The sequence below is a fragment of the Condylostylus longicornis genome, unplaced genomic scaffold, assembly GCF_029603195.1.
Source record: "Condylostylus longicornis isolate FDR11 unplaced genomic scaffold, ASM2960319v2 ptg000038l, whole genome shotgun sequence".
Lineage (NCBI taxonomy): Eukaryota > Metazoa > Arthropoda > Insecta > Diptera > Dolichopodidae > Condylostylus > Condylostylus longicornis.
The window spans coordinates 6,979,525-7,005,989 of NW_026578007.1; the positions used below are offsets into that span (position 1 = coordinate 6,979,525).

A 26,465-nucleotide genomic window follows, 5' to 3' on the forward strand; every position below is an offset into this window, starting at 1 on the left:
TCATATTAAATGATTTATGTTATAGCACACTAAAATTGAATTAAAAATTTAAAATTTAAACAACAAATATTTTCGTGTATGTACATATGTATATAAAATATTGAAAACATCAATTTCTTCATCATATCGTCAATCACGGAATTATCTATAGATCACGGTAATTATCAATTATTTCAAACACTATGAAAAAATTTATCTTTCTATATTAATTAAAAGTTTTTTTAAATTTTAACTAATATTTTTATCAAAAATTACCAAACATTTTTGTACTCAAAAACAACATTCACGCAATTTAAAATAAACTTGTACATGTAAATAATTAAAAAATATTCAATATTTTTCAATTAAAATGTTAAAACACTCAAGAAATTTTAATATTAAATTAATTAACACATAGAAATTTTAATGTTAAACGTATATATCCATATACTAAAATGCTTGTCTAACATCTTACAAAGATATTAAGAAAACTATAACTAATTTTTTTGCTTCTATATGTGACACAAGAAAGGAAATTTTACTTTCAATAAATAATTTAAATTATAATTAAGTAATAAATGTGATATTTTATTTTTATGATATAATAGAAAACTTACAGTAAAAATTTTTTGAACCAACAATGGTAAATAATTAAAATGATTAATTAAAACAAAGAAATGGAAATTTTATATGCAACAAGACAAAAAAAGAAAATTCATTCACTTTTCAATGCATAACAGTTTTTCACGAAATATACACGTTTTAAATTCATATATGGGCATTACAATACTATTATACTTAACGTATTTGTATATATATAAGTATATCTAAGAGAGAATTAACAAGTCACTTGCATTTAATAATTAATTATTTTCTGCACAATAATTTTAAATTTATTTCCTAGACTATAATAATTTATTTCTTTTATAATTTTGAAAAGTATAGAAAAATAGTAAAATTTTAATTTAATAGTAAAACGAATAGCAAAAAAAATATGTTACTGTTTTTTGGATTTTGTGACTAATTTAATAATAATTATATAAAATAAATTTAAAAAAGTTTTAATAAATCATTTTTTTTTAATGTTCATTTGTAATTTTCACCTTGCACATACATATATACTTATATATATTCGTTTTTTCTTAATAAATCGAATTAATTACTAATTCAAAAATATTTCCATTCTCTTTTGTTAAAAAAAGAAAAATATTTCTTAAGAAATTTCAAATAAAAATTTATTGAAAATTCATTTTGGTTTTGTATTACAGTTATTCAATTCACAGGTGATATATACAACAATATGCAATAATGCAATATATATTTTTCTTTATTTAATTATAATTTAATTATTCACACCAAAAATGTCCTGACGTCTGTGTGTTATAGTATGTATTCTACTATTCAATATCACAATTCGAATTAATTTAATTTGTATTGTTACAATATTTTTACTTCATTTCACTTTATTAAAAAAAAAAAAAATTTCTACTTCGCTATTATTATACTTTAAACTTCACATATACTAAGTAAATAATGTATAACAGTGAAAGAAAAATATGTATATATAAAAAAAATTTTTGTCTTCTATTTTTGTAAATTAAGAAAGTTTAAAAAATCAAATTTAAAAATAATACAATGTAAAAAAAAAAACGAGAAATAAAATTAAAAACAGTGTAAATAAACTCTTTTTTTTTTTAATTTTATTTTTAATTTATTTTCTCTGTTTTTTGATTTGCTTTACCAACTCTAAAATTCCAAATTTATGAAGTACAATGGAAAAAAAGTAGCAAAATTGTAATAAAAAAAATTTTATTTTGGCTATAAAGAAAAAGTACATTAATATAACATGTATGAATGTATATACATATACTTTAAACTAAAGCATTTCAGTTGTTCATGACTATTTGAAGGTTTAAACAAAAAATATTTAGCATGAATATTAAATTGAAATTCGTTAATATCCAAAATTTATTGTTACTTTATTATATAATTGTAATTTGAATTATAAAATTCAAATTACAAGGTCCTACTAATTATAAAAATTTTACTTTTGTGTACGGCATTATTTTACATTAATATAGTAGTCTCAAATTTTAAAATGTTATTTTAAGAATTGGAAGAAAAGTCATGATGAAAATAATTATTTTATTTTTTTTTTAAATTTAATACAATATTTCAAAAATGTTAGTAAATAACCTTAATTTTGCAAGTTATTTCATATTTTTTTGATAAATAGCATAATTCTTACTTAAATTTTATTTAAATTGAAAAAATTGGTGTAATGTTGAACCTGACACTACATTTCTATTTTATAAAAGAAAATTTAATTAAGAAGAAAACTAATTTTTGAATAGCTGGACATACGAGTAATATTTGAATTTTTATAATAAACACGTCCCAAGAAACGTCAAATTAAGATAGGGGTTCGTAATATTAAAATTTGGTGAAATCTTTTCAAGAAATTGCAACTTTTTTTAGAATAAACAAAGAATACACGAAAATTTGTAATAAAGTTTAGTCATACGAATGGTTTGTAAAGCGCCTCCTTCCCACCAAGCGAAAATACTGCTTTTAAATATAATTTATTGCATTATTTAAGCTACTTTTATTCATACAACAAAATATTCCAAAATTGCATACATTTAGGATGAAAAAAAAAAAAAAAATTAAAGATCCGTTTACATAATGGAGAATTCAAAGGCATTATTACGTGAGTTAAGAAATTAATTATATGGCACACTATTTACCGTTAACTTTTCGTTTTTATAGAAATTTGGAAAAGTTTACCTTTTCCGAAATATAAGGCATTTGAAAATTATAAATAGGGTCTTAAAATTTCGAATGAACGGATTTTTAACAATTTTGAAAAATAAACAAGATAATTGGAAAAATTGGAAAGTTGCGTTAGCACAATCATGTATTACAAAAATAATTTCAGAAAAAATCAAATTACTTTTCGGCAAATTTGTAATGCACTTACAATAAAAAAAAAAACAAAGTCAACTGTTCTTTTTTTTTTATATTTTACTTTTTTTATCCATTATTGACCGTGACCACGAAACAAAAAAACAACGAGAAATCAAAAAACAAAAAAAATCTCAAAAACCATATTAAAAAAAAAACAAAGAAAAAAAGAAACAAAATCATAAGGCACTCACTCTTTGAGTGATGGTAATTTTTTTCTTTGTTGCTTTTTTATTATTTGATTATTTTCTTTTTGTTTTCTTTTTTTTTTTTCGTTACTTTGAGTTTTGTAATTGACTATGATTGAATAATTACAAATGGAATAGTTAGTTACCTGTTCATATACTTACATACTAGTAAGAAGATAGTAAATAAGTAAAAATAAAAGAAAAAATTAAATTCATAATTTTAGCTTTCATCTTATTACTGATATTATGGTATGAATACATACTTGAGTACATATTGAAATTGAAGTATTCGTACATATGTATATGAAATTTTTCAGCTTGATACACATTACCTGTACCTGCTAATAACTATATAGGTAAGTTTTGGCAAAATAAAAAATTTATTAATTATTTTCATACATTCAACGAAGACACAATTACAGCCAATTTTTTTATATTCAAAATGAATACATAATAGTTTTAATTAAACCTTAAAAATGAATGGGTGTATACTAAATTTAAATACCATCCTAAAAACTAAACATTTTTATAAAAACAATTTTGAATATTTGGTAAGTTCAACATAATAATGAATAAGATCTAAATGTTTAATAGATTGAATTATTTTACTTAATTTATGATTTTTATTAATATTCAAACTATTATCAATATAAGTATCAAAATTGTGGAACAATTAGTAACAATACGAAAACACTAAATCAGCACATTCTTCTTTTTGGAATTTTTGATTGTCGATTCATCATTGACTTCCATAATAATATATATACATATAATGCCACAAATGTATAGCGACTGAATATTATGGAAAATTAAATACATACTTGCATACTGATTTTAAATGGTAAGTTTAAAATGTTGAAGAGGTGAATAAATCTAACTCTCTTCATTTTAAAAATTAACCTTTTCTACAATAAATTTTATTAATTAATATAGATGGGGCATAATTCAGAAATTGTACAAAATTTGAAAATAACTTTGTTTTATTTTTTTTTTTTTGGTTTAATTAAAAAGGTTAATTACCCTACTTTTTATGTATTCGATATAAAAGTTGTAATTATTTATTTATAAAAATTTATTAATAAAATTCCAATAAGTAGAAAACATTTTGGAAATTATGCGAATCAAATTTCGAAAAATGCATTATTTTTCAATTGAAATTTAAATGTATTAATCAAAATTTTTTTCAAGCACATTCAAGCACTCTACATAATGTAACATTTATTATAATGGCAAATAAATATATAAGTTTCTCTTTAAAAAAATAGCTTTTAAATATTTTCTTAATAATTATATAGTTCCCTTTTATTTCAAAAAATTTTTATTAAATCACCATAGCCATTTTCATTTTCTACTTTATAATTTCCATTTTCTACACTTATGTATATTTTAATTTTTTTTTATAGATCAAAAGAAATTGCGATAATTTTTATGAAATTATATCAACTTTTTGAATATAATACAGTTTTTAATCAATTTATATATATATATATATATATATATGTGTATCTATGTACATGTCATTTGTGCTTATTAGTTTGATTTTAATTAATGCAATTGAATATTAAAGAGTAAATATTAATAATACTAATACTCTTAGTTAATCAACTCAATTTTTACGAAGCACCAGAAATTTATCAAAAATATTAAAATTTAATCATATGAAAAGTCAAAAAGTGAAAAATTTTTTTTTAACAACAGACAGTTAAAAGCCAAACTGGCCAACCAACAGTTTACACAAAAGTAAGTATTGTCAAAAACAAGAATTTTTAAGAAAATCTTACTTTGCTGATTAAAAAAAAATTATGATAGAGTATTTTTTCATATTTGTGATACATGTATGTACATACATACATTTTGTATATATACTATGTATCTAGTTAAAAAGAAGTTGTATAGCTTATTTATTGTTGACTTCTATGCAAAAGAATAAAAAAAAAGACAATGAAAATAATAAGAAAAAGTAACTATTGAAAAATGAATGAGAAGTAAAAAAAATTAGTTTAAAATTTATTTTTATATACATACTTATGCATGTATGTATGTATATACATGTATAATTTTAAAATTACCATCATACAAACATTATGTACTTGTATAGAACTATGATTTACAAAAAAAAAAACAAAATAAGTATGAAAAAGTACAACACATGCATATAAGTATGTACACACATTTACATATTTTCTAAACAACTTAATAATAATCCTAATCTTATAAGAAATATGTTTTAAGAATTACAAACTTCCATGTTAAAATTTTATTTCTGGTTTTATTTATTCCTATGATTTTGTTTTTTTTTTCGCTTATATGATTAATGACATGAAGGTCGAACGCAAACTGAATATTATTTTGTACCTTTTTCCTCCATTTCTTCTATACCATATACAACAATTCAATTTAACAAATTCAAAACTTTTATGTAGGTCGATATTATCTCTAGCTGTATATATCAGCTTGTCTTATTAATTCTCTTCCTCTCTGTACTTATACCAATTTTTTTTTTGCTGGTACACTCATAAACATAATTTCAACGATTTGTTTCTTCAATTTGGAGTTTTGTTTTTTTTTTTTATTTTTTATGTTGAAATTGAAAATTAAATATGGTGATTACAAGATTTATGAAGTAACAAAAATAAGGCCTTTTTTCACGATTTTGGAAAAAGAAAAAAAAAAGTAAAATAAAATGGAAACAAAAAAACAAATTAATATAAAAAAACATGGCGTTTCTTTTTTTTTTATTAGTCTCTAAAGTATAGTTATTTATGATCAAAATTTAATATTATTAGATAAAAAAAAATTTGTGATGCCGATAAAAAATTATGTTGAATACATTTAATGAGGGGCACTGATATTATAAAACTATTATAATAAGTTAGAATATTAAATATGATTTTAATGCGCTATATTGGAATCCCTTGATCTTTTAGGAAGTTGTGTTTTTCATTTTAAATGGTTATGGTGGCACGAACTCATATTAAAATTGGATTTTTATAGTAAAAGTTATCTAGTACTGCCACATTGCTACAAACAGGAAAACATGGCTCATTTGTCTATTTTTCAAAAATTGCTCCTCGTTTTCATCGTATTTAATTGTAAAAATACAGAAAAAAACTTTGAGTTTTCTTTTCTCAAAAGTTTTTTTGTATAAAATTTGAAAATTGGTAGCATAATCTTGAAACTAGTTCACAAAATTGTATTTAACACTTTGAAAATTGCTGATTCAATATTAATATTAGTCAAGATCTCACATAGTTTTAACATATAAAAAATTCGACTTCTTTGAAAGAAGTTACAGTAGTTTTATTTTACAAACAATATATTGAGCTTGAGTCAGTTGAATAACATTTCTTGAATGTTCTATTAAATTATAACCCTTTACATTATAATTAGTACGGTTGTAATTAGAATAAAATGTCAAACATTGCTGATTCCTAAAACTTTTATTGTAAATCAATCAAATCGGCCGGAATTTTTTGAAAAAAAAAAACTTAAACGATTTTAATGTTGAAATTTAATAATAAATCTTTTAAATATAGAAAAAGATTACAAAAATAACAAAAAAAAAAAACAAAAATAACAAAAAAAAAATAAAACATGGAAATGGAAAAAATTTTGAACTCAATTTTGAAATTTCTTTCTAAAAACATTCAAAAAAAAATAACATGATTTAAAAGTTTTCATTCTTTAGTTGTTGTTTTTTTTTTTTAAATAAACAAACAATTTGGCGGGCGGCATTTTTATTTAAAAAAGTGATGATATTCTTTCCCCCTTTTCTTCCGAATTTCTTCTTCCGATTTTTAATTACTTTGAAGAGTTTCTGAATCATTTGAATTCAATTAAAAAGAAATATTTTAAAATACTTTAAATTTAAATTCAATTAAATATTTTAACCTCAATTAGATCATCATTTTATAATTTAGGCATACGGCCATAAGTGTGTTCTTATAAAAATTAAATTAAAATTAATTAAATTATCAAATAGAATGTCAGTATTCCGGAACTTTTCAGAAAACTATTTGGATTTTTGGTCAGATCATGAAACATAACTGAGAGTTTAGGAAGAATTTGATTTTTCCGTACCTTAATTTAGAATAATTTTTATGAAGTTGTGTGTTTTACGACCTTTACAATATTAAGTACCTATATAAAGTTATATAGGATACACAATATTATTTATATATTATATATAAAATATAAGTGTATATTTTTGTTACTTTTTCATATTTGATTCAAGAGTAGACAGATACGGTAGCTAATAATAATAGTAGTGCAGGTAATAATTTTAATCTGCACATTGTATTGTGTAAGTACTCGTATTACTTTAGACATGAGCCCTTCAAAATTAAATACTTAACAAAATTTAAATAGAGCGAAAGAATTTCACAGAGCTCGAAGCCCTTATTCTTTTGTCCCTATAATTAATTTTTCAAAAGTTACCGAATTTTCTATTAATAATTTATAAAAGATACACGAACAAACAATTATATATATTTAAAACAACTCAAATTTGAACACATACGTTTGTAAGTAAATTTATAAGAAGTGGAAATGAAATTACATACTAAGTAACTGCAACATTAGCATTATTTCAGATTAAAATATCATTGTTGTAAGGAAAAATTTTTTAAAAATAAAAAAAAATATGCACTTCACAAGAAATATATCAATTGAAATAGGGCGCAACAAAAATACAATATCTATATACATACATGTAAAAAAAATTTACCTAAAATATTTGAAAACGCCACGTACAAAGTACAATCCAAAATTGTTAAAAGAAAATATTCTAAAGGGGGAAAGAGAAAATTTTTCCACAAATAAAACGAACAAAAAAAAAATTCAAAGGAATTTTTTATATTTTATACTGGAATAATTCAAAAATAGCGATAAAAATAGATTTTCTTAAAATGAGAGATGAGAATATTTTAAATTTTTTTATATTTATTAGATGTTTCGAAGCATATGTATATATATATTTAACCATATACATATATACATACATGTTGTATATCAAACAAAAAAATTTTCTTTATTTTAAAAAAAAAATTGAAAAATTTTTTGAATTAATTTAAAAAATAAACTCGGAAATAGTTTAGATATACTGAAAATGCTCGAAATGCAGATTTTATAATCTTCTAACGATAATAGTTAAAAGAAATATTCAATTAAGCTAGTAACAAACTGTCGGAAATTACTTTATGCATTTAAGTATAATAATTTTTCTTTATCTAACATAAATACTCCAATCTTCCATCATAAATTGATGAGTGAAATCCGAAAAGGCCAATAATTGACCCAAAAAAGTCTAATATTTAAAATTGTTATTGCTATAAACAATTGCAACCTAAAGCATGTTAATAATTTAAAAATAACCAGGAAATACATAAAAATATTTAAAAATGAATTAATACAACATTACCAATGTAAGCAGTGAATTCCAATTTAATACTACAGATTTTCTCACAATCTATAATCTTAATTAGATATTTATTTATTTATTCTTATATTATTTATTTTTATTTCTTTTTATTTCTATACTTTCTTCAATTTTACCACTTATTTATGTAAATAAAGCAGTAACCAAACACAATCACTATTATAATTTTAAAGAATTAATGTACTTATATTTACATAAGACTATACCTATGTATGTATGTACATAAGTAAGTATATTATTATGTTTGCATTTGAAATTTCAAGATTAAGTACATTAAATCAAATATTAATGTAATCTATTTTCTCACGTTCTTCACACAATAACTAATTTTTCTAAATTTATAATTAAATTTCTAGAAAAAAAATTTTTTACGCACACAAACACGACTTTTTCGTATATTAAAAAAATTTCAGATTCTAATATAATTTTTAATTTATAGCACAAACTATTGAATATAATAAAGAAAATTAATTAGTTTTTTTTTTTTTAATTAATTAAACTATAAATTAAACTATAAATAGTAAATTTTGTATCGTTTTTAATAATTTTATAAGTAGCTTTATGTATATGTATATCTTTTATTTCTTTTATCCGAATACGTAACCTCAAAATCTTGTCATTGACATTATAAATTTTATATTTATATAAAAGGAATAACCGGGAGCGCACTTTTAACAATAAACTAAATTCAATTCAGCTTCAATAATATAAAATGATAAACTGAATTCAACGTATATAATTAAAAGAAAAATTTCCGCTTCTATATTAGAAAATATTTTCAAGGTTTTTTTTTTTCAATACTTTTAAAACACAAAAAATTATTTTTTAAATATAAATTGGGAATAACAGAAGGCAAAAAGAGAGGTACGTGTACGTAAATAAATGAAAATCTTAACAAAAAATAAAAAAAATTTCTTTTCCAATCCAAAAACAACGTCAGTTTTAAAAAACAAGAGAGCGTGTATGATGAGAGAAAAATAACGAAAATTAAGAAAAAAAACGCATTTCCTAAACATTTTATTTTACGAAAAAAAATAAGAAATAAAAATTTTCCGAATTGAAACAAAAAAAATATTAAATATTTTGTATTAGAAAATTTTATAGCAACAACAAAAATTATGAATGAAATAAAGAAAAACAATAATTTATTTTTGTATATATTGGTTTCGTGTTGTTCTTTAAAGAGAAATTGAGATAAACCATTGAGGAAAAATTCTCTGATCTACAATAACTAGATATTATCGCACTCTTGATATAATCATGAGGAGATTATCGCGCAACTAAAGAATTTTAAACGCAATTTTCATTTTCTTTTTATTTTCGTACAAAGATGTATACATACATACATAACGTATGACAACCTATAACAAAACTAACATTAATTGTATAAAAGTATCTTATGTATTCATGCATAGAAAGTATAAATTAAAAATCAATGTGGTAGTACCTACATTTATGTATAATCAGGGACGTATTATACCTACGGCATGCAACTTCCCTGAAAACAAAACAAAAAATTTTCTCTTTTTTTTTTATCAAAAATTTCCAAAATAATAATTTTTTATTTTTTGCTAAGAAAACACAAGTGAATATTCTCGATATTCTAAAAATACACAAGATTATTAAAATTTTTTCATTTTAAAGTTAAATTAAAATTTCAACATATGAATCCATTTTTTGCCTTTTGTCTTCTGTATACACATATTGTATATATAGATGCGTACATATATATGTACGTCACTGTTAAATGACAATGATGATAAATTTAAAATTGAATTTCACAATTAATTTTTATACATTTCAGTGAGGTAAGAAAAATAAACTTTACAGTTGCAGTTAACTATGTTACGATATTCAGAATGCAACTGGCAAGTATATAAAATAATTAACACTTTCTAATAATTTTGACACAAATTTTAAAGTTACATAGAATAAAATCTATCTTAAAAATATTTTTAATAAATTTGCAGTAATAGAAATTTCATATTACCTACACATAAAATGTAAATGAAACAAATTCGTATTGTGTAAAAAGCAAAAACCCCTGCACCGTCACTGAAACACATTGAATAATCTACATCCATACAAATGTATGCACATGGAATATAAATAGAAATGATGACGTTTTTCTATTGAATTTATGTTTGAAATTAACATATGCATATTTTTTTTTAAATAAATTAATTTTGAAATGTAAAGATAAATTAATTATGTGTCGGACATGATTTTAATAAAATTCTTTAAATTTTATTTATATTATTTTTTAAACATTTTTATAACATCGTTATATTATAAAAAAAAAATCCAAATACACTTAAGACTCATTAATTTTCTTCAAATTTTAACAATTCATATGTGTACCCATTATATTATGTGAATTATACAGCACATATGCACGTATATACATAAAAATTGTATAATCCAATGAGACAAAATATTTAGGTACTTACATATCTTATTACATAAGGTTTTTAATGATATATTAAAAAAAATCAAAAAAAAAAAATTTTTATGAAAATTACGTCAAAAGGTTGCTTTAAATTTTTTTTATAAATTTATTTTTGTAATCTTCTTCGCAGTTTTAAGATTATTTGTAACAATCAATCAAAATTATTAGCAATCAAATTATTTTAATAATTTGATAGTAAAGAGTGTTGTTTCAAATAAGCAAAAACGCAGGCTGATTAATGAAATTAATAAAATTTTACTGAGGCTGAAAACGAAATTTCAAAGATTTCTATCTTTTCGAATAACGTTAATAATAAGTATTCATTTCTTATTGTCCATATAAAACATGAGATTGAAAATTCTAATTTTTTTAAGCTCCTATCAATCGAATTCATAAATATACACGTATACAATATTTATGTATTCGATTGTCTTAACAAATCTATAGAATATATTTATCTGAATTTTGAAAAATTAAATATTTTAGTTTTAAAAGTTCATTATTTATTTTTAATTTATTAGCAAAATTAATTAAAAATTATTATTTTTAAAACAAAATTATTAATTACTAATAAGTATTCAAAACCATTTACCACTTGCGAATTTATTTGCTTCCACATTTATTTATATAAGTATATTAATACTTGTATTTCTTAAGTAAAATAAAATTAGATCATGTTTATATACACAAATAATTTTTTTTTTCAATTTTAATTTAAAAAATAGACAAACAAATAGGCTCAATCACATCCCGTGAAAATACATATGTACATGTACATATATATTAAAGTATCTTATACTTATAATACAAAAATGTTTTTTATTGTTTTCTCACTTCTTAATAGGCTAAATTAAGAAATTGACTCAATTAATAAAAAATGACCTTAATTTTGAGTTCTAATATATTTCTAAATATCTCACATACCAAATTAATAATAAAGATAAATATAATTTCAAAATACTAACGTATTTTTATTGGGTAAAAGAAGTTCTAAATCTTTATGACCCATAATCAAATCGAATTTCAAAATTTATTGAACAATTAAGAGAAAAAAATTGTAAAATAATAAAAGAGCGGTTTACTGATAAACTGCATTATCTATTGCAGCTTATATTTATTAGCTTACGTTACGTCATATCTTCTTACACATTACATTACATTAAACATTGCGTTCATGTAACGTTACATATTAACTTGTGTTATGCATTACACCGTGTAACACATTACATTATGTTATGTAATACGAAGAGCGACACTTTACGTTACGTTACATTACGTCATGTTACATTGTTATACATTTGCGGTAAGTTTCATTACTTAACACGTTCGCTACCGGAGCGTGAGAAGAAAAGGTTGCACCACAGACCATGGAAATTTTTCTTATGAAATGACTTTAAATGGCATTGGATTTTTTAATATTATATTTATAGCATTAGAATAAAAAAAAATGTTATTATCTTCAGGAAAAGAACACTTTGCAGTTATTTCATTATTCTATAACCTATTAAATCTGTTTTTGCCACAAAAATAGTGCAATACCGTAGCAAAAAGTTATAAGATAGTCACGGCACACATTTGCGACGACGGGCTCAAAAGCAAGAACCGATACGTCGCATATATGCGACCCTGGTAGTGAACGTGTTAAAGTTGCGTTATGCAATACGTTATGCAATATACACAAAAAGTGACTGAACTACAATAAATTATAACAAAGGTTTTTGAAAATAAAATATAATAGATTTTATATTCAAAATGCAAATCATTGTTCTTTAGATAAATTCTTACATTTTATTTAATACGAATTCGAATTTTTGCAATTGGTTCAACATATTATAATAGCTAACAAATATAATAATACTTAAATAGTTAAAAATTAACATAATTATAAAAAATTCACACTACGGGCAGCTTGAATGTTCATTATCATGATAATTTACATTTAAAAAATATATTTTTACTTTCTGCAAAGGTCGCCATCTGATCAAATGATCAATGATTTTTAACAATAACGAAAAATATTATTTTATAAGAATAGCTTTTATGGAAACAGAAAAGATCAGTGAAAGAAAATAAAAAAAAAAATATTATATTTTTAAAGATTTGAATTTTAATAAGAGAAATTTCACGATTTGAATTTTTAATTTGTAATATTCTATAGAATTTTAAGTAAAATTATTTTAATGAGAATAAATATGAAATAAAAATTTGCAAAACTTTTGTGTTGTACACGTATAATAAAAGAATATTAATAGAAATTTATAATAATTATTATAATGACGTTATTTTAAAATGACTAAATACATTTAAAAGCAAATACACTTAAATAGAAACAACTTATATTTTCCATATATAAAAAATTTATGCACAACTAAATCTGGTTATTAAACTTTTAATTAAATTCAAGTATATATGTTTGAACATATTCATATACATATACAGAATGATTCAGTAATCAGTGACATAACATATACCACTATTTAGGGCGTCAAAAATGAGTAAAATTTTTGTGCAGAATTAGGTTTCACGAAAAAAATTTCACGTAATTTCTACTTGCTCAAGCTTTTATGCCCTTCCGAAAGAGATGGAAGCTTCAAATGAACAATTTCTGAAAGGTTTAATAAAGGGCTCAGATACTTGTTTTAGTATTTTATGTACTTTCGGAATACCAAGTATTCGAACTTTACAAAAAAAAAAATTTTGCTTTTTTTATTATTTTCTAACTCTACGAAACTTTTTGAAATTTTAAATTTTTTTTTACAGAATTTAGTCAGAAAACTTTAAAATTTTGTTTTGAACAAAATACCCTAAGGCCTAAATGATGGAATACCACTGATTACTGACACCCTGTATATATTGATTTTAAAATTAACAAAAAGCCTATTTTTGTTACTTCACAATCTGCAAAATTTTCAATTTAAGACTCTTGTATAAGGGATTTTGGTAATACAACAGGAAACCTAATTTAAGAAAATCTTATTTTTGATTGTTTTAACAAAACAAACTGGTTATAGATTGAAAAATTGAAAGGAACAGCGAAAAGAAAATTTTGTAATCTATTATATGTATGATCAATACTTGCGCACCCTCTTAAGGTTAAAGTAAAGTAAGTCGTAAATTTAAAATTCTAATTACATTAAGTAATTTGATAAGAAATGTATGCAATTATAATTCAAAATTTAGGATTACATCAATACTTTAATAAACTCAAGATAATTAATTTTGTATACTACATATTTCTTAAGTTTATTTTGCTACACCACTTAGGTAAAAGACTTTCTTTAAGAATTATATAAAAAAAACACAATTTGCAAAAAATTGTGTTGTCACCTCAATATTTTCTCTTTTTTAATACTATAATCCTATTTGCATTTCATACAAAAATATTTATCATACACACATACGAGTATAAGTCGGATAATGTTATTTAATAGCATTTACACACTTTTCCTTTCATTAAAAGTATAGAAACAATTGAACTCAATTAAGAAAAAAAAATTAAATAGAATTTCACCCCTTTTTTGAAGAATATATCAAAAATATTTTAATTTTCCAGTATATGCAATATGTATATGCAAAGGTCAATATAAGAATTAAGTTGAAAGTATCATTGGCCTATACTGTTTTTTTGAATGAAAATCAATTTTTATAAACTACAGCACTTACAGCAATTTTTTAATAAGGGCTATTTTACCTAACTGAAATCGATCAATTATTAAATCATCACTCATTTCATAATGACAGAAAAAAAGTTTAGAATATTACTTTAGAATAGTCACTTAAACGTCAAAGAATTAATTATATAAAAATATAAATTAAAATTTTGCGAAGATACCAAAGTGAAATTCTAACTAAATTTGAAAATATTAAATTTTTCCTTTACAGCCTTTTCGTGTATCTCAGTTTTTGTCTCACTCACTGTTCACTCACTGTTGCAAATCAGAATTTTCCATTCTTCTAATGAATATTTCATTTTTCCATCAAGAATACTCAATTTTTCAATTGGAATTTTTGCATTTCTGCTCAAATTGTCGACTGAATCTAGCATCTTGGAAAGCAAAATGCATAAATAATAATTAAATTTTAGAAAAAACAAGTTCCGCAAAACGGAAAAAAATTTCTCACATCATGCAAGTATGTATTATGACAGTCAATCACCTTCTTCTTACTTGGAAAATAACGCAATAAACGATAACGTCCTTAATTTATTCTTTTGAACTAAGTTCATATAAGAATTAAACTAGAATTCCTCGTTCCTTATTAAGTTTAAAGACAAATTATCGATTTTCTATAAACTTAATTTTACTTAAACGTAACAAGTACATGATTATACCTACTTGTAAGTATATGTAAACTTAACTAAATTTATGTATGTATTAAAATGACAAATTTATTTAATTTTCACAATTTCACATAATTTAATTTTAAAAGTACTTCATTTTTTTACGTAACACTAAAGTTGAAAAAGACTGCATTTTATTTTTATATCGAGGAGATTGAAATTTTACACAATTTGTTTAATAATTACTTTAAAATTTTTGTATTTTTTTTTTCATTTACCATCTTTGCGAAATTAAAATACATACAAATATTTGAGAAAAAAGTCGGAATTAAAAAAATAAAATAAGCAAGGAAAAAGGATAACTAAAGTTGAAATGTATATAAGCATTCGAAAATTGTGAATTTAATATTTTAAAATGTAAAGGAAGCACTATAGATAACCGTGTTATATTTACAATTACAGTATGGTTTATCGTTTTTTTTGTTGGAATTTTCATCCTTAGGGTTTCATCAGAGATGTGCACACCCCTTTGGTTTTTTATTGCCAAATATGTGAGTATATATGAGTATACGAGGCATTAGTTCATGGATATGTTACTACACAAGAGGATTAAATGTAAAAAATATGTTATGACGAAAAAAAAATAATAGAAAGAGAAAAAAAAAATAAATCAAAAAAGGAGACAGACAAACAAATTACCTCAATCAATTTTTGCCTTCATTTTCACACAAACAAAACGAAAACAAATAGGTAAACAAAATAACAAAACAAACCTCATTCAGACAGGTAAAATTTTGGAAATAAAAAAAAATGAGAAAATCAAAAAAAAAAAGGTTTTCTTTTTTATGGGTTTTATTTTCCCCTCAGCAATAAAAAAATTCCTTAAAAGTACAAAAAAAAGCTTCAAAAATCTATTTGAAATTGAAATCTCGAAAAATAGCTATGTATTTCAAAAAATTCCGAAATATTTTCAAAATATTTCAAATAAAAATAATGATAGTGCAAAAGAATAACAAAAAAACAAAAATAATTTTCTTTAAAAGGGAACCATAATATTTCAAGGTCTCATCAATCTCAAAAACAAAAAAAGACTTTTGCATACACTCAAAATAAAAAATTACACGAAATCATTTGTCTATATAAGGGGGAAATCTTACATCGATTTTAATTTGTATATATATGCATATTTTATTAATAACACACGATATGGTTATTTTTCAACTTGATTTACTAGATTAACAGCTTATAATTTAAATAAAATAATAATCATAATATTACCTACGATACCGGGTGCGTTCTTGTTCAAAATATTTTAAATCAACTGTGAATATAATATATAACGAAAGGTTGTGTTTATTTAGATCTTTTCTACTTTATATCGATTCTAGCTAAAAGAATTTTCTGTTTTACAGAAAATTCTTCAAAAGATATTCATAATTGCGGTCTCCCAGGTCTCATACGGTGCTCAAGTTTATTAGGAGGATGAAACTAGAGCGAATACTGAAAAGGCATGTACAATAGGTTCTTAAATACACCGTTTGCGGTACACAGTCAAATCTACAAAATCTACAATTTTCTATTTCATAATCGGATAAAATTTTATTTTTCGATTAAATTACAAATAAGTACATTATATTATTTGAAGACGTGACATATTCGTCATTAATATGGAATAGTTTCCAATTTCATTAAAGTGATATACGTGTTTTCACCGACACAACTCGACTTTTGTAAATAAAATTATAAGCATTCCTACAATGAAAATTCGGAATTTGTTTTTTCTACATCTCATATATAAATCTAAGAATTGTAACTTTCATGATTGAAAAATTATAATATAACACCTTATTTATATATGTATATATATATATATACATTAAAACAAAAATAATTTACATAATTTTTAATCTAATTTTTTCCATTCATTAATTTAATTTATTCACACTCATATATTATTATGCATATATTTTAGTATTTTATTAATAATACATTTAATGTGGCCAATTTAATTAATTCTCCCAACCAACCAAGACATTAAACTTGAAGTGTATATATACATAAGTATAACAAAAAGCGCAGAAAAACATTTTAAACCGTGATTATCATAAAAAAAAATTAATTTAATTTGCGTTCGGCTTATTCATCTTATCTTAGTCACTATAACAGTATAGAGAGAAAGAGCTTTTGTATAGTAGTTTAATTTTAAAATTTGAACCCACATAGTAATAAAAAAAAAGAAAACAAAAAAGCAGAAAGAAAAAACAAAAATCACATGCAATCATCGAATATTACATAAATAAATTTATAAAACTAAAATGGAAAAACAATGTTAAATACTTTAAAAGATAAGGAGGAAAAACAAAAATTAAAATAAAATTTGTTATTTAAAATTGGAAATAGGTATGTATACAAGAAATGTGGAGGATGATTTTGTTTTGCTTTTGCTTTTCTTATTAAATGTATTCCAATATCTTTTGCAATAATCTGCAATAGAATATCTTAATATTTAATCTTTTAATATAATTATAATTCTATCAAAAAATTATTATTTTATCAAATAACAAGATTCCATATACACAGTGAACGTATTTAGCGTTCTTGTGCCTATAATAAATTAAGAATTAATAAGAAGTTTACTGGCTTAGTATGATATTGAAGTATTAAAGGAAGTCCACTATCATATTAGGGATTCCTTATATTGTTTATTTGTTCAAAATTAAAAAAGTATAAATAATTTTTTAATTTTAATTGCGATATAACAATTAAATCAGTAATAATATTTAAACCCTTTGATCACTCCTAAATATATTATTCAATTGGAATTTTATATTATTGGAATTAGACAAAAGTTCCTAAACACTCAGGAAACTCCGCTTAAAACAAAAATCCAAAGGATGTGCGCAGCGGTTTCGTCACCGTTCAAATATGTGACAAATACTTTTGCATAATTATATTATGTATGTTTCAGTATATTCTGAAATAAATGCGAACTATTTGTACATAACACGTACAAATATCAAAAAAAGTCGACATAATATCTTAAAATAACCTGAACCAGGTGCTGCTACCTAGAAAAGGTGGAAAGACATTGGAATAAACTACGAGGTTAATGTTAAATATGTACATATTTAATAGTTTGTAATTAGAAATTCATATATGCATTTTACGATTACCATATTTTACAACTCAATTAATAAATAGTACATCTTGGTTAGACACAAACAAAGAATTGTATATTAATTTACAATTAATTTTATTCCATTATAATAAAATATTTTATTTACTAATAAAATAACGATAATAAAATTAGAATAAATTGCTCGTGTCAACTCTGGGACACCACTACTAATTTGGTATAACTCATACTAATTACCTATTTCATTTTTTTTTCTAAATAGTGATCTTAAACTTGAATACCCTCTGAAATATGAAAAAGTGTATTTTTTCAGGGAATGGAGATCACATTACTAATACTATAGTGAAGATAACATTATACGTATAGAAATTCAGCAGTCTCAGTGCGAATAATTTAAAAAATAGGATGAAAATTAATAAAATGTAAAATTTGTAATACCTTACGGACATAATTGGTATAATAATTCAATTTCGAGAATTTACTTCCCAATTAAATTGAATATGAGTACGAGTACAAAATATACTAAAAAAACCTACTTATCTCATGCATTTCTATACAGATGTTTTATATAAATAAATGTATATACACACATTTCCACAATACAACACATCTTATACACACATTTCCACACACAACACATTTTATGATTCATAACAGGAAAAAAAAAAATCAATTCTTTGGTAAACCACTAAATGAAGAAAGTAATTTTATATTTTTACTTCAACTTTTTTTTTTCTTCCCGTTTTTGTTTTTTGTCAGTTCGTTTTGTGTTTAATAAATATAAGACCAACCAACTTGGGGAATGAAACGGAAATATTTTATATAAGTATAAAAATCAAATTTTGTTTCAAGTAAATAAATTAATTAAATTTCATACAAGTAATATTTAATCTATAATTTTTCATCAAAATTAAAATAGAGATTGACTCAAGTTCCCATCTATCACCTTATTTTTTTTTATTTTGTTTCTTCTACATTTTATTTTTAATTAATAATTCGACATGAGAATATCCAAAGTTAATTCGTCGATCCATTCACCTATTCTATCTATCTATATCATTATTTATTGTATAAAAGTCATTTATTCATCTATTTTTCTCTCTACCTAGCCATCCAATAATTCATTCAACCATCAATTAATTCAAGTAAACTAAAACAAATTTTAACATATGTATGTAATATACAATGTAAAGTATGAAATGAAAAAAGAATATATAAAATAGTACCTACTTACATAAAAAAAAAAGTTAGGTCAAACCAATGGTTTGTAAAGTAGCACTTTTCCTTTACACAAGTGAAAATACTGCTCTTAAAAACAATCTACATAATACATTTTAAATTATTTTCATATGTATCAAAATATTTAAAATGATTGCATATGTTTAGGATGAAATAAAAAAAAAAATTGAAAGAGGCGATAAAATAATGATCGAATTTAAGTGCTAAAATTGCATGTGTTAAGATAAATAATTATTATTTTTTAATGGCATTGCACTTGCCTTACAGCTTACGGCATTTATAGAAATTCGTAGAAGCTTGTAGTTTCAGAAATATAACGTTGCAAAATTCAAATTTCCGAAAATCCAAATCTTACGAATTTTGAACGGTGATAACATGAGAGGGGATTTGGGTTAAAAATTTTCTTGTAACGAAGTTAACTATTTATTAATATTAAAAGACTGCTGACTATTTTAGATCCTTACATACGTATCGCGATAGAAAAAAACCGATCCCTACTTATTGGATTTGCAGAATTTAAAAAATATTTGTTGTTTTCTAACAAAAAAAAATACATTTTTAGGATTTTGAGAGACTTTGACTTTTATGCAAACATTCCCTTCTATTAAAATAAGTTTCTAGTAAAATTTAATTTAAAATAATTAATTTTTAATTTAAAATTTAATTTAAATTTTAATTTTAGTAAAATTTCAGCTGTCAATTTTAAAGGGGGTAAAATTTTTATAAACAGGTTGACGAGCGGACAAAATTAAAGTAGTAAGATTTTTTTTTTAATTTTTTTTTGGAAAAGTGCTAAAAAAATTTTTCGAAAAATTGGTGGGGGGTGGAGAACAGAAAAAATGTTAAAGTTAAAATCAAATTTAAAAAAGAAAATACTAATGTTTTATTTTCTTTTTTGCTTTTATGTTTTTCTTCTGGTTTTTTTTTTAAGAAAGCATGAAAAAACACTATGTTCATTAATATAAACCTCTAAATAAAGAATTTAAAAAAAAAAACTAATAATAATAATAAATAAAGGCATTTTGCGGTATTATTAAACTTTTACGTTACTCTTTTCTTGTTTTTTTTTTCTTTTCATTTTTTTTTCTGTGTAACTTACTTTACGGTTGAATTTTTCGACAATTTTCATACTCGAATGAATAATCTTAATAAATTTCTTATTAAACTTTATATTACATATATATATATAAATATACATATGTACACTCTATAAAGTGAATTTTATTATTTTCTTTTTACGGAATTGTAATAAAAGTATATACATACTTGCTTATATATATGTATATTGTAATATGATGGCCAATATTATTTACAAAAAAAAAAAAATAAACAGAACAAGTTTAACCCTAATATAGATAAAGTATGTATTGGTGGGTTTTGTTTTTTTAATATTAATTAAATACAAACAATAAAAACAGAAATTTCTACAAGTTATGAATATCATATTGTACCTAAGTATATATAAAATCTACATTAAATTTACATATTGCTCACTATAGAGCATTTTAGACGGTAAAGTATTCAGTAAAATTATATGAACCTTAGATTTTTTTGCACATGGCAAACTTTAATAAAAATTGGTATGAGAATTGCTAAAATTCACGATTAGCTTTGATTTGCTTAAACATTGGAATTATTGAAAACTTTCAATAATTATTGAAAACTTTCAAATAAGCTTATTCATTTATTGGAAAAAAAAACTTTAACATTGGGAAAATTTTAGAATAATTTTTTCAAAATTAAACAATCAATACAAATTAATTCTTAAAATTGGAAATTCATTCTCACTTAAGTGTAAGTCTGAAGTCAAATAATGTTTTTTCTATTTTTCCTTGCAAATTATAATCGTAAGTATTAAAAACAAAATTTAGTCTTCTTCAAAGTTTAGTCTGCATTAATTTTTTGTAACTAATAATTTACGATAAATTTTATTATAAATAAATAATAAAAACCTTCAATTTCATATTTTCATAAGAATTTATACTCGTAATCTAACAAAGTTTTTGAATTAAAAAATTTAAATACATATTTACAAAGTTAAATATGAAAAGTTAAATAGATAATAATTGTGCCTACATGTCACTGCCTAAGCCAATTAGAGAATTTATTTAAAATTATCTATTCAAATAATTAGGTAATTAAAATATAAAATAGTCAATTCTAGAAAGTAGACTATTGAAATATTATTTTGGAACATCTGAAATGTAAAACAAAAATTTAGTAAAATGTTATAGATTACGTATAAAATGCACATACATTTCTTTATATATTTGAGTTAATTTCTAGGTTTATTACTACAATAAATGCCAGTATTCTTTTAAGGAATATAAAAAAAATCATTTGAAAATAACAAATGAGATACCTAGTTTAATCCCAACAAATTAAACCATTTATATTAAATAAAAACAATTTACATTGATCATAGCAAATTTTGTACCTACCTACATATCTAGTTATTGAAATAAAACTGAATTCGAGAAAAATATGCATAAGATCTAGGTAGGTATACCTAAACAAAAACGAATGGTACATAAATAGACGACAAATACCTAAATATACATTCATAGATAGAATCTGGTAGGTATATACTTAATACAAAATTCTGTATTAATAATTATTATGACCGTAAATTGAATATATGTATTTACATCCATGTAAACTAAAAATATTATAACATTCCCCAGCTATGTGCAACAAACAATAATTACTTACTTATTATCTATTCATTGTAAATTGAATAAAATGGACTAATAGAGTATGTAACAATCATAATATTCATAATACATACATACATAATATGTAGGTATACCTTTACCTACTTTTTCATATCTTAAAAGTTATATATACATATATATATATACATCTATGTATAGATATATTCTTTTGTTCAATAAGATAAGCAGATTAAATTTTTTATATACTTAATAAATTAATTAAAAAGAAATGATTTAAAAACAACAAATTTGTTTTCGTGTATGTTTTCCTTATCTTTAGAAATATTTTTGTGTACCATAATCTTACTATACTAACTCAATATAAATGGTAATTACTTAATACCTTTTTATCTATAAATTGAAAAATATAAGTTTAGGTAGTAGAGTTAAGATATTTTAATAATGTTGGAAAGTAAAACAAAAGGTTCAGTCAATAACTAATTTATTTCAAATATTAGCTAAAATTTCACTTCATTAATTTATATTAAAATAAAAATTTTTGCATTTTATAGGCCCAATTAAAAAAAAATTGTTAGTTAGTTATATATAGATAGTATCCACCTACATATAAGGAGACACACATATAGGCCATCTACTAATTATCTCAGTAATCTATTAATTATTAACAATATGAGTTTTACCCTAAGGTAGCTAGGTACAACTGCCCTTAGGTAAATGTACGCAAGTAATAGTAAATAGTTTTTTGGCTTTAATAATTAAAAAAATCTTAACCGTCATCGGTAGGTATAGATTAAATGAAAGTACCTACCTTCATTTAAAAAAAATTAGTTTATTCCTATTTTTATATTTTAAATAGGATCGCTATTTTAGTTAGCGATATGTAGGTAAGTAGAAAAGTTTACCTACCTACGTAAATATTTCATTTTAATATTATCAGTATCTTCGTAAAAAACTTGTAAAGAATAATTCTTGCCAACTCATATACATAAATAAGTAATATATACTTAGGTATAGATACTTAAATGAGAGAACCGACCGGTCTAAAACAAAATTTATAAAAAATTAATGTTGTAAATTATTGCATATTAGTTATAAGTAGATAAGTACCTAACCTACCCTATGCAAAGTAGGTACATTTTTATTTATACATACAATATATAAAAGCGGCATTAAATTAAGAGTTATTTAACATATTTACTTAAACATATGCATACATACATATGTACAATAGTATCAATTTTTTTGTGTAATATTGAATTTTCCGAATTTTTTTTTTTTTTCACTACGGAGAAAAGAAAAATTTATAAAAACAACAAAAAAAAAAAAATACACACAAAACACAAAAGAAATTCCCCACCCTAGACTAAAAATATTTTCTATCCTTTTGCTTTGTTAAAAAAAATTCATATTTTCTTTTTTAATTATTTTTTTTTTTTAAAGAAAATTTTCTTTCCATAATTATGTTAATAAAAAAAAAAATACTATCTAAAAATCTACATTTATGAACTAAATTTTAATCACTTTGAAAATATTAAAAAAAATATTTCTATATTATTTTTATAAGAAGTTTTTTAAGAATTTAATGTTAATTTACATTTTTAATTGCCACCTATATGCTAAATATATTTTTTTTTTAAATATTAAAATTAAAAAAAATCTTTAAAACATTTTCCTGAATTTTTTGTTTTTGCTTCTTATTTTTTTCTTTTCTTTTTGAATAGAAAAATGTTTGTCTGCACTACACATTTTTAACGAAACGATTTTTTTTTTGTCAAGGTTGTTTCCATCTATCATCAAATTATTTTCAATTTACACTTTGAAATATTTATGTAAAATTATTTATTTTATATTATATAAAATAATTGTTATATTTTTTCACTTTAAACACAATTTTATTGAATTAATTTTGCACATAAATACCTGATAAATTTTTATTTTGCAGATCGCTCGCCATTCTTTCCTGTGACAGTGAACTTTTTTTTTCTCTCTTTTTCTTTTTCTTTGATAGATGGATGACGAACTGACTTTTTCATTCAGCTGAATACAATTACAAAAATAAAAAACAAAAAAAAATGGAAAATTAAAAAAAAAATATATGCGCTGAATGAAATATCTAACAGTAGCAATGACATTGACAATTTTAAATCTGAAATTGACATTATTATTGCGATACTTTTTTAATATCCATCTAGTGTTGGATATCATATATAACACTAAACACACTTCTTTAATAATTTAATAAAAAAAATGCAACTAAAAAGCTAAAAAAACTACAATGACGAACGATTTCGTTAATTTCTTTTCATAAAATTCTGTGTTAATTTTTGAAAACTCATATTATTTTATATATATGTAAAAAAAAATTTTACTTACCAAATCGTTTTCACAACTGCCCCTAATTTTCGTTTCGAATTTTCATTCATATATCACATTTTTTTACTCTCCAAACGTGCGTTTCGTAGTCGATAAAAAATTTGTTTTTGCTATTTTTGAAAACGTATGCGTTTGTACAAATTTTGACATTTAAAATCCGCAACGCAATAATTTTCATTCGGCTTCAACTACCACAGAAATTTTAAAATATTTTTTAAAAATAAAGTTAAAAAAATTTACAAATTAATAAATTGATATATATGTATATTATAAGAAAACGAAATAATAAGTAAATTATTGTTTCTATGTACAAAAAAAAAATGGAAACCGTAAAAATGTATGTTATTCAAACAGTTAGTCAAATTATTTAACCATTTTTATTTTAGCAAAAGGACTACAAACCAAAATCAATACAGAGCATTAGTGGACTTCATGAAAAAATATCCAGATATAGCTAAAGGTAATAGCACAAAGAGTTCCACAGAATTACAAGGCTTGTGGAGTAATTTACAAAAACAGCTTAATTCTATGGGTCCACCAAGTAAAGATGTTACCCAATGGAGAAAGGTTAACATTATAATTTTAATTAACAGTTTGCTTTCACTTTACTCCAATAACTAATGTTATTTTGATGATCAACTGAATTTTAAATTTATATTGTAATTCAATTTTCTAGGTTTGGTCTGACTATAAATCCTTTTTAAGAAAAAAATTATCCGGACAAAAAAAAATTAATATGTCTTCAGAGAGTGGACCAAATAGGAAAGTTTTCTTCAGTCATTTAGAAGAAGAAGTAATAGAGTTAGCTTCTTTGAGGGATTCAATGCAAGCAATAAATCAATTTCAAACTATTGAGTTTCCAACAAACGAAGAAGATGATAGTATGATATTCGTAAAAAATGAACCAGTAGAAAATACTTATAATAAAAGCTACAATATTGAAAACGACAACAATGATATTTTTGTTTTGCCAAGTTTAAATGATGATGTTATACAATCGGAATGGGAACCCAGAATCTATGGAACTAATCGAAAATACCAATATCTTTTACAAAAACAAGTTGATTGCCAGAAAAAATTTTATGAAACAGTTTCATCAGCTCTTTCGAAACAAAATAATAGCTGGCAAGATAATAATCCCTGTAAGATGATATATGCGTCATTAAGAAGAATTCAAGGTGAACATAAAGTAAGAAACCAGATATTGCAAGAACAACTGAATGAAATAATACGCCATAATAAATGTGTTGAAGAACTATCCGAAAAAAAACACAAAATTAAAGTAAAGATTTTAGAACTAAAACTACAAAAATTAAAAGAATTGAAAGAATAAAATTTTTTTTTAATTTTTACCTACCTACCTATTTACCTATTTTTGAATGCTTTTTTATTTTACATAAAATAAAACTAATTTCCTTATCTACTATAACAAATTTATTTGAATGCAAAAAATATTTTTAATTTTTTTTACGTTTTTAATAACAACTTTTTAAAGTGTAATGTGCAATGAATCTATTCTCATTATATTTAACTACAACAGCATCAGTCGAGAAATCCTTAAATTTATTTTAGAGCTTAAATCACATTTATCAAGGCCTTATTTATGTAATTAATGAAATTCTCAGAAAGAAACATAGTGAAACATTCGATTGAGATTCATTCTGATACAACGCTGAGTAGTAGAGCTTCTGCATTGATAGGAGTGTTCGGGGTTTAAATTTGACAATTCGTCAGCGGATTTACATA

The 26,465-nt window shown here is 22.6% G+C and overlaps 2 protein-coding genes across 8 annotated transcripts in view; one reads left to right on the forward strand and one right to left on the reverse strand.

Annotated features, from left to right (window-relative positions):
- Window positions 1-24,382, reverse strand: part of LOC129609310 (ensconsin-like) — an 85,042-nt gene extending 60,660 nt beyond the window's left edge. For 5 of the 7 annotated variants that reach the window (XM_055521270.1, XM_055521269.1, XM_055521267.1 and 2 more), the window contains exon 1: window positions 24,267-24,375. In XM_055521270.1, the coding sequence (XP_055377245.1) occupies window positions 24,267-24,300 (34 nt within the window). In that variant the 5' untranslated portion in view covers window positions 24,301-24,375. Of the gene's footprint in view, window positions 1-8,550; window positions 8,693-24,266 lie in introns of those variants that run through there. The other 2 variants (XM_055521265.1, XM_055521266.1) reach the window with 2 other exon arrangements.
- Window positions 24,383-24,875: 493 nt separating this feature from the next.
- LOC129609129 (uncharacterized) lies at window positions 24,876-26,075 on the forward strand. The gene is made up of 3 exons (XM_055521017.1): window positions 24,876-25,056; window positions 25,106-25,286; window positions 25,396-26,075. The coding sequence occupies exons 1-3, from the start codon at window positions 25,025-25,027 to the stop codon at window positions 26,050-26,052; spliced, it is 870 nt and encodes a 289-aa protein (XP_055376992.1). The 5' UTR covers window positions 24,876-25,024; the 3' UTR covers window positions 26,053-26,075.
- The last annotated feature ends 390 nt before the right edge of the window (window positions 26,076-26,465 follow it).